The following is a 9338-nucleotide window of genomic DNA, read 5'->3' as shown; positions in this document are numbered from 1 at the left end:
CTAATTAATTTAAACTGACACCAGCAATAAAAATAAATAGATAATGGCTGAGAATACTTTGCCAACATGCACAATAAGAACCAGATAATATTGGCCACGATAAAACACATGCAATCTAAAGTTTATGCTATCAGCTGATATCAGTTGAAAGATATTTCTGTCAATGATAATAAATATTTATTTAACCGGTCTACTACATAAAATTTTATAACTACAATTCAACACATTGTGACAGAGTATGAAAAATTTTTGATTTTTTTCATGTGGTATCTTTGAAGAAATATACACTATTTCCACAGATCATCTATGGGGGGTAAGAGAATTAGCATAGGATATAAAACAAGAATACAACTATATTTGTTTAGCGTAATCTAATTTGACATTGTTTGAGATCAGCCGCAAGATGTTTTGAATAACTGGCAATTCAGTTTATTCAATTAGTGTAATATATAAGGTTAACCAGAGAAAGTTTGGAACTACATTATGTGATAATTTTCGTGCATCAATGCAAGGTTTTAAATTGGAATTCAGTACCTTCTTACACAGCATATAACAAGTCACTTTAGTTCTTTTTTTCATTACAGTTCCCTTTCAAGAGAAAAATGATTTCTTCAAATCATTCCAAGGAAATAAGCAGAATTAACATATAGGATAAAACAAGGATAAATTCAGATAGTGCAAACCAACATTTCAATGAAACACGAGTGGTGAATAAATACAAATTAAACATTTGTAATCAAGTTGAGATACAACAGTGGATATGAAATCTACTGTTCTTTTGGGGCTTCCCCGAGTCTAAGCTCAAGATCTAGTTCTTCAACCGAGGAGCTACGATAAAGTTTTAGTATCTTTTCATGATGTTGGTCATCACCACCATCTTGCTGTTGATGATTACTGGTTGAAGAAGTTAGAATCAGGGGGTTTACCTCCAAATCGATTCTTCTTTTCTTGTGACTTGCTTCAACAGTCTCTTCATCATCCGCGCGGTCGTTATCGTACATAAAGTCCCTTCTTGATCGGCACCCCAAAACAGTAGTTATCTTCAATTCATTTTTCCCAACACGCAGGTCAAGATTAGAACTCACCGTGTCATGATCCTGTGCCAATCGAACAGCACCAAGAAACAACGTCTCCCTCTTACCATGTTCTCTACCAGCCGACGGCGACTTCGATGAGACAAGAGGGGCGTTCAGGACTTGTTTGCCCAAGGCAGTTCTAGCAGCTGCAACTTGAAGCAAGGATCTAGCAGGGTACGCGACAACATCACATATGGAATTAGGGTTAGTGTCAGCAGCGAGAATACTGCCACTTCTAGGGTTTGGGCTGTAGGCGTGCTGCAGGGTGCCAATTTGGGGAGCGCATGGTTGTATCATGTAGTTCTGGTTTGGCGGCATGCCGTGGCTTTCGCCGCCGGTGCCGTCCTCCACAACCCCAGAGAGCTTGAGCCTTGCCCGGTCCCTCCGGTGGACGTTCATGTGCCCGCCCAGCGCCTGCGCCGACCGGAACTCACGGCCGCAGAAGCTGCAGGAGTAGGACCTCGGCGGCCAGATGCAGCCCCCGAGATGCCCTGCGGAGTCTTCCGCGAAGGCACGTTCCTCCCATGACTCGTAGTAGGAGGCGGAGCTGCCGCCGGCGCCGATGGTGATGTGAGGGGTGGGGAAGAGAGGCGCCTTCTGATCTCCCAGCTTCCTCCTGGCCAAGATCCAGTACCTTGCTGGATCCATCAAATGACACTAACTAACTTTTACAGCTCTAGCTCTTGCAGGTGCCAAAGATGATGGAAAGAGGGCTAGATAGAGAAGAGGTGAAACATCTGAACCCAGGATTGAGGAAGACAGCAGTACATGTGAGGATCTAGCTATGAGAGGGCCGGAGCAGAAGGGGGGAAGAAGAGCTGCAAGCTAGCCGGGGAAGTTAGAAAGAGGCTTGATTTGCTTGTCTTTATGGATGCAACTGACTCATATTCTGATCGTCTGTAGTACTATTAATTAGTTCCTCCAACCAATAATAGTACCCAATAGGGCCCCATCATTTTCTTCTCAGTTTCTTACACAAGTGTGACTTTCCTGGATGCAATCACTGTCTTGTTGTTAAATGCTCTGCAGATCACAGGGAAACTTTGCCTGGTCTCGTTAAGCAATGGAAAAGTTAAGGCTAGGGATGGGGCTTGTGTCTGTCCTCAAGGCTGCGCAAGGAAGGGAAACAAACTGAGCGCAGAGCCCGACTGAAACTGTATATTCTATCAGATGATAAATACAAGAACCAAAAAAGAAATATAGGAATGTCTTCTGGTATACATATTTTTTTATTTGGGAAGAGAAAATGAAAACAAAGAGTAGCATGGAGAAATGAGAAGGGAATATGTACTGTAGAGAATGGAATCCATGCAAGTACTGCTAGCTGCAGGAATGCATCAGAGGAAATATATACTAGAGAGCGTGTTCTGGCATCATATGCATGTGCATGGTTTAATTTTAATTCCACTGCTGGATTGTGTCAGTACTAAGAGCTTAATTTGTAGATAGGTGAGGGAAGATGACATCTTCATCCTCACTTCCCAAGCACTACAGTCACCTTGTGTCTGTACATGCAGATAGCTCTACCTTCCTCATAGTTGAAACCTGATCAGCACGACATGTTACAAACACAGAGACAAACACGTGGAAAACCACAATAAGGACGAACCAGGCTATGCATGTTATACTAGCTAACCTGACCAATTCAGTCAGGTAATAAGATTCACAGGGTTCATTTACTCTTTGCCACTTACCATACCATATGTGAGTACGGGTGGAAATATTTGTATTTATTTGCACGTTGATTAAATATTTATTTATTTAATGATCATTTAGATCTTCTTCAGAAAGTACAATGTACTATATTTTCTCATACAAATTTAAGATACTTTTCTAATATTTTGGATACCCGAGGGTATACTAAGGACATATTATCATAAAAATATATATGGTACCGTGGATGGTAAGAAACTTCTTATATATTATGCTGGTAAATCTCAGCTGGCAGGGGAAAAATAGACATGTTTTCCATGATATTGAAAATTAACTACCAATATGAAAAGTTCAGATATATATGACATAGTTACTGTAAATTAATTATATTGATCTTTGGATAGATATCCGTTGTTATAGAAGCTGAGCACATATGAGTTTTAATGAACTGATTATCCGTTGTTATTAATTGTTTGATATTCATATACTTGCACGCGTTGAATAGACGACACGGTGAAAGAGCACTAATATAATTAATTTAAACTGACACCAGCAATAAAAAGAAATGGATAATGGCTGAGAATACTTTGTCAACATGCATAATAAGAACCAGATAATATAATATTGACCACGATATAACACATGTGCAATCTAAAGTTTATGCTATCAACCCTACTGGAGAACTAATCTTTGTTGGGTTAGCCGAAAACCACAATTAATAGCCCCGGTTCCAAAAAGAACCCGGACTAAAAATCATCTTTAGCCCCGATTAAAAAGCCCATAGCTATTTTATGATCTTTAGTCCGGTTGGTACTAAAGATCGTTTTTAGTCCCGGTTAAAAAAATGTACGCCCCCTACTCTTTTTATTCCTGGTTGGAAATACCAATTGGGACTAAAAATCGGTGCATAGTATATAATCCCTAGCACTTATCCTCTAGCAATCACCTCTTCTTTATCCTCCTCCTCTTTTTTCTTATCCTCTCCCTTTCCTCTCTCTGTTCTTATCCTCTCAAGCAAGCAGGGCAGAGGGCGAGCGAATAGGACGGGCGGGCGGCGGCGGGCGGCCGGCGCCTCTGCCAGAGATGAGGTGGCAGCGACATCGCAAAATTGTTTTTGTTCTTTTTTTTGAGAATTTGTGATTCATTGCATGGATCTGAGATGTATAATCTGTGATGTATTTGATTTGTATGTGATGTGAATATGTGAAGTATTTGTGATGTTTTTTTTAGAATTTGTGATGTATTTGGATATGATCAATTTGGAGATTTAGAGATGATACTTTTTTCTGCGATGATCGATTTGGGGATTTCACGATTTGGGGATGATTTGGGGAAGTAGTGAAATGAATATTCAAAGTTAAAACAATGAAAAAAAGAAAAAAAAATCTACCAACTAGAGCTGGCCTGGCTCCATCTTTAGTTCCGGTTGGTAACACCAACCGGGACTAAAAATGGATATTTTTAATCCCGGTTATTTTAACTAGGACTAAAGATGGGTATCTGTAGTCCTGTATTTGTAGTCCCGGTTGCATAACCGGGACTATAGGGGGGTATAAACCGGGGTTAAAAACCCTTTCTCCAGCAGTGCAGCTGGGAGATATTTCTGTAACTTTAGTTTTATATCATTTGCACGATAAAATTAACCGCTCTACTAGATAAAATTTTATAACTACAATTCAACACATTGTGACAGAGTATGACAAATTATTGATTTTTTTCATGTAGTTATCTTTGACAAAATATACACTATTCCCACATATCATCTATTGGGGAAAGAGAATTAACAAAGGATATAAACACGAATACAACTATATATGTTTAGCGTAATCTAATTTGACATTGTTCGAGATTAGCCACAAGATGTTTTGATTAACTAGCAAATTCAGTTCATTCAATTAGTGTAATATATAAGGTTAAACAGAGAAAGTTTTGCAACTAAATTATGTGATAATTTTTGTGCATCAATCGCATGTAAGGTTTTAAATTGGAATTTATCACTTTAGTTCTTTTTTTCATTACAGTTCCCTTTCAAGAGAAAATGATTTCTTCAAATCATTCCAAGGAAATAGCTAGCAGAATTAACATATAGGATAAAACAAGGATATATTCAGATAGTGCAAACCAACATTTCTATGAAACACGATGTCATGTGGGAATTGCAGTATGCGCGAAGCTGCAACAGGAAGTCAGTGACAAAAGCATGGTAAGGAATAGTAATTTCAGTCTTTGAGTTTTTCTGTAACACCTGCCTCATACATCTGCATGGGTGTTGAGGATGATGAACTTTCTTGTTCGTTCCTTATCATGTTGCGCGTCTCCCTGTATGTTCCACCTGCACGAGATTCTTGTATGGTCTGCAGGAGAATGGTTAGTTCATGGCAGTTGTACAAATGATACCCCGTATTTAGCAACGGTATTTTATTTGTACAACCGGGAAAAAAGTATATCAAAGATCCATCTGCTCCATGTTTCAAAATATGCCCTTGCACTAGATAAGCCTCATCAATACGCGGACGAGCGGCTGAGATAAAAGCAATTTGGTCGCTAACGACCCCAAGCCCTTTTGCTATCCGAGTAATCAGAGAAGTGCACTCAACAGGAGCAGAGAACTTTATACTTTCTAACCATTGCCTTATCATACATTTCAAAGGAGAAATTTTGATTTTTCTAACCATGGCAAACATGATAATTAATTCATCTCCCCTAATGGGTCTCATATCACTTCTAGGAAACAAAGTCATAGCAATCCATTTGTGCATGAGCCTAAGTGTAGGATTATGAATATCATTCGTTCTAGGTTTCTTGCAAATTGGAGCACCAGAAATGTCTTCCCAAAACCTATTTTTCTCGAACCCTGAAATTCCTTTCCGGAGATCGACTTTACAGGAATCGTGAAAACCAAGAAGTGTACTTAAGCCTTTCCATGTAAGTGTGTACTCCTTATGGAAAAAACGAAAGGAAATTTCATCTTCTATTTCTTTCAAAGTGCACAGAAATTGCAAAGTAAGCAAACGAGAACCAAGCTCATCTACCACAGTAAATCTCTGCCAACCAACCGCTTTCCAAATAGAACGAAATTCAACTTCAATACCTATCTTTTTCAGCAGCTCCGGTGAGTATTCTCGCGTGTGAGCATACTCCCGGTCGCTCAGCATGTAGTAGGCTTGTCTCTTCCGATCACTGACAAGGTCGAGGTCGGTGTCGTTCAGGAGTCGTCGCGGAGCTTCGACGTCTTCCATCAAAACATCTGCTGATGAACGAGTACTAGACTCGTCATGACGACTTGATGAAGAGCCGGACCCCTTGAACAGATGAGACAGTCGCCTCCTCATTCTGCACAATGGAGCAAGAACGGACTAACTCGGCGGGGGTTAGAGATGACAAGAATTTCACACGCCGGTTAGTTTCACCAAAGCAACTTGTATACATGCAACTAAATATTTTAATTTGAGGGAAACAATCAAAACTTGAATGAACTTGAGAGCAAACTTTAGAGAGGGAATGAAAATGTGTTGAAATGGGGTGGAGTTCCCTCTCCCGGCTGGCTGGCTTTTATAGGGTACCCATAACAGTCAGAAATGACATGTGGGACCCACTAGCCGTTACCCTGCCAAAAGTAGCAGGTAACCGTTGCCTGGCCGGTTCGGCCGAACCCCTGGTGGGCCCAACCGGCCCCACTTTTGGCCGTTGGATTCCAATGATCAGTGCGGTCTTGGCATAGCGAATATTCGTTGAAAATTTTATTTCGGTTTGCTCTGAAAGATTCATTTGAAGAATTTCCTCAAAATTCAAAAATCCTCAATGCAATTTTGAAGTTCAAATATATGATGATGCAAAAATTCAAATTGTTGAAAGCAAATATGCGGATACATACCAATTTACCTGTTGGCGAAGGTCGCGTCATTTAAAGTCCGACTTGCGAGACCGTACCTCCTTCTGAATCAATTAGCGGATCTTCCACCCGTCTCCGGAGGTGATGGAGCGGGCGTCTTTGGCTTCTTCCTCCACACCTTCTTTGGTTTTGGTGCGGATGGCGGCTTCTTCTGAGCCGGCTGCTCTAGTTTCTTGGCCAGTATGGGTGGTTCTACCGGCATCTTCCAATAACGGTTCTTAGGCATAGTTGTTTCCTTCTCCATGAAATTCTGCATAAATTTCACCAGGCTATCCATTTTGGGTGGCTCCACTTCGACCTCTTGGATATTCTGTGGGTTCGGCCCATACTTTATTCTGACCATGGAGTATTGTTCCGTCCTCGGTTGAAACTCAAACTTCTCTTCCTTGCCGTTGACGTGGAACGGGCGCCCCAGGATGAGCGGCGTCTCTTTTCCCGTGTCCATGTCCAGCACCACGAAGTCAACTGGGATAAAGAAATCTCGTGTCTTGACCGACACATCCTCCGCTATCCCTGCCGGGTAACGGACTGACGAATCAACCAGTTGAAGGCGCATCGGTGTTGGTGCCAACACTGTGAAGTTGAGTCTATCGAAGACGTCTTTCGGCATGACGCTGACACTGGCTCCCAGGTCGTATAAGGCCTGGTCGAATTGTTGTGCCCCGATCTAGCAAGTGATCGTAGGACACCCCTGATTTTTCTTCTTCTCCGAGAGCTTGTGGAGTATCACGTTGCTGCATTGCTTGACCATCTCTATTGTTGGGAGCGGTCTCTTGTTGTTGACTATGTCCTTGAGATAACTGGTGTATGTTGGTACTTGCATAGCATCCAACAACGGCACGTTGATATGGATCTTCTGGATTACTTCAACAAAACGAGCGAATTGCTCGTCCACTGACGGTTTCCTACACCGTTGGGGAAACGGCAGCAACCATGTGTCGCAGTATTCCTGCGGCACGGTCTTCTCCGGCTGAACCTCTTTGTCAGCCGAGTCACTAGATGGCGCTTGTTTTGATATCCCGTTAGTTCCTGCAAGGTTAGGATATAGCGGATCACGAGTGGACTTACATCCTCTCGTCGTGATCGCCTTGACTTTAGCTCCTCACGAATCGGGTCGCCCTAGAATCCTCCCACTTTCATTTGCAGGGTCTAAGGATGCCAATTGAGCTAGCTGGGTTTCTATCATTTTATTGAAGCTCAGCTGGTTTTGAAAAGCAAAAGCGAAGCCATCTAACTTGACATTAATGTTTTCTAGGATCTTATCATTGGCCGCAAGCTTTTTGCTTAATGCATCGGTGGTTTTGGCTTGCGCAAAAACGAGATCCTTCAAGGAGGGCTGTTAGAAAAATTACCGTTGTTGTTACCTCCTTGATAATATAGGCGTGGTTGGTTCCACCCCTAACATCCTTGTGAACGATACCCGTTGTTGTTGCCCATGTACATCGCCTCCTCACGGGTTTCCGGGTAGTCATTCCCAGAATGACCTGTGTTGCCGCAGACCTCACATGTGACGTGAGAGTCCAAGGCCTTGACGGTGCCTTGTGGCCGTTTCTCGTGGTCGTCCAAGCATTTCATGAGGAGGTCCAGCTTGGCAGCAAGTAACTCCGACTCCTTGACGGTGTGCATGCCTCGTTGACGCGTCTGAAGTTGTTCCTCGTTCCAACCCTTATTGGAGACCATCTTCTCTATTAGTTCAACGGCTCCTTGAACCATTTTAGAGAACAAGGCTCCTCCAGCTGCCGCGTCGAGGTGATAGCGGGACATCGGGGTGAGTCCATTGTAAAAGTTCTGCAGATCAGCTAGTCGTCCATCCCATGATGAGGACAGGCGGCCACTTACTCCTGTAGACGCTCTCATGCTTCAGGAATAGACTCATCTCTTGTCTGCTGGAAACTGGAAATCCTTCCATGAAGGGCATTGGTTTTGCCCATCGGGAAGAATTTCGAGAGAAATGCCCTAGAGCATTTGTCTCAGGTGTTGACAGCAGCAGGGTTGGCATAGAACCACTGCTTCGCTCTCCCGAGAAGGGAGAACGGAAATAGTCATAGCCTGATGGTGTCGGGACTGACGCCCTTGATGGTGTACGTGCTACAGATCTTCAGGAACTGTTGCAGATGAGCATTGGCATCCTCATTAGGCTTGCCACAAAACGGGCTAGCCTGCGCCATCGTGATGAGGCTAGAGTTCAAGTCGAAATCCACATCGCCTATGTTGACCTGCGGCCCAATGACCACATTGTCAGCAGAGGGAGCAGCGAACTCGCGGAGAGTCTTGTTAGCCATAGTCTTGAACGTCGGTGGCGCTGGTACGGCTGGTTTCTTTGTCGGTAGAGTTTTCTGCGGAGCAACTACTTGAGGCCTGACGCTCCGGAAGAAAGCTTCTGGATTTTCTTGGAAGTTTTCCGGCAGGTTGAAATCAGTCATGCACTACCCTGTTTTCACAACAAAAGTGAAAACAACCAAGATTAGCCTGCAAAGGAAAATGATTATACAGAGGTAAATATAAAGTATTAGTTCAAGTAATCTCTATTATGAATCTTCCCCGGCAACAGTGCCAGAAATGCTTGTTGGTATTTCTTAACGACATTACTAGAAATATAATCCCCGGCAACGGTGCCAGAAATGCTTGTTGGTATTTCTTAACGACATTACTAGAAATATAATTCCCAGTAATGGCGTAGAAATACTTCTGGTATATTATGGTTACAGAGTTCATCC

General features: G+C 42.6%; 1 protein-coding gene and 1 non-coding gene across 3 annotated transcripts; one reads left to right on the top strand and one right to left on the bottom strand.

The window, feature by feature from the left end:
* Positions 1–658: 658 nt before the first annotated feature.
* LOC127774758 (uncharacterized) lies at positions 659–1933 on the bottom strand. Of its 2 annotated transcripts, XM_052301052.1 has the most exons (2): positions 1142–1933; positions 975–1040 (listed from the first exon to the last, which is right to left on the bottom strand). In XM_052301052.1, exons 1-2 carry the CDS (start codon positions 1722–1724, stop codon positions 991–993), a joined length of 633 nt encoding a protein of 210 aa, XP_052157012.1. In that variant the 5' UTR covers positions 1725–1933; the 3' UTR covers positions 975–990. The 2 variants fall into 2 exon arrangements, with proteins under 2 accessions (XP_052157011.1, XP_052157012.1); XM_052301051.1 differs by having other exon boundaries at positions 659–1933.
* Positions 1934–8430: 6497 nt separating this feature from the next.
* On the top strand, positions 8431–8537 carry LOC127775282 (small nucleolar RNA R71). Its single transcript, XR_008017953.1, has one exon. It is a non-coding gene; the product is annotated as a small nucleolar RNA R71 (small nucleolar RNA).
* Positions 8538–9338: the final 801 nt, after the last annotated feature.

Source organism: Oryza glaberrima, chromosome 5 (genome assembly GCF_000147395.1).
Source record: "Oryza glaberrima chromosome 5, OglaRS2, whole genome shotgun sequence".
NCBI classification, from domain to species: domain Eukaryota; kingdom Viridiplantae; phylum Streptophyta; class Magnoliopsida; order Poales; family Poaceae; genus Oryza; species Oryza glaberrima.
The sequence above is the reverse complement of the archived record's forward strand: the minus strand, read 5'-3'. Positions and strand labels throughout refer to the sequence as shown.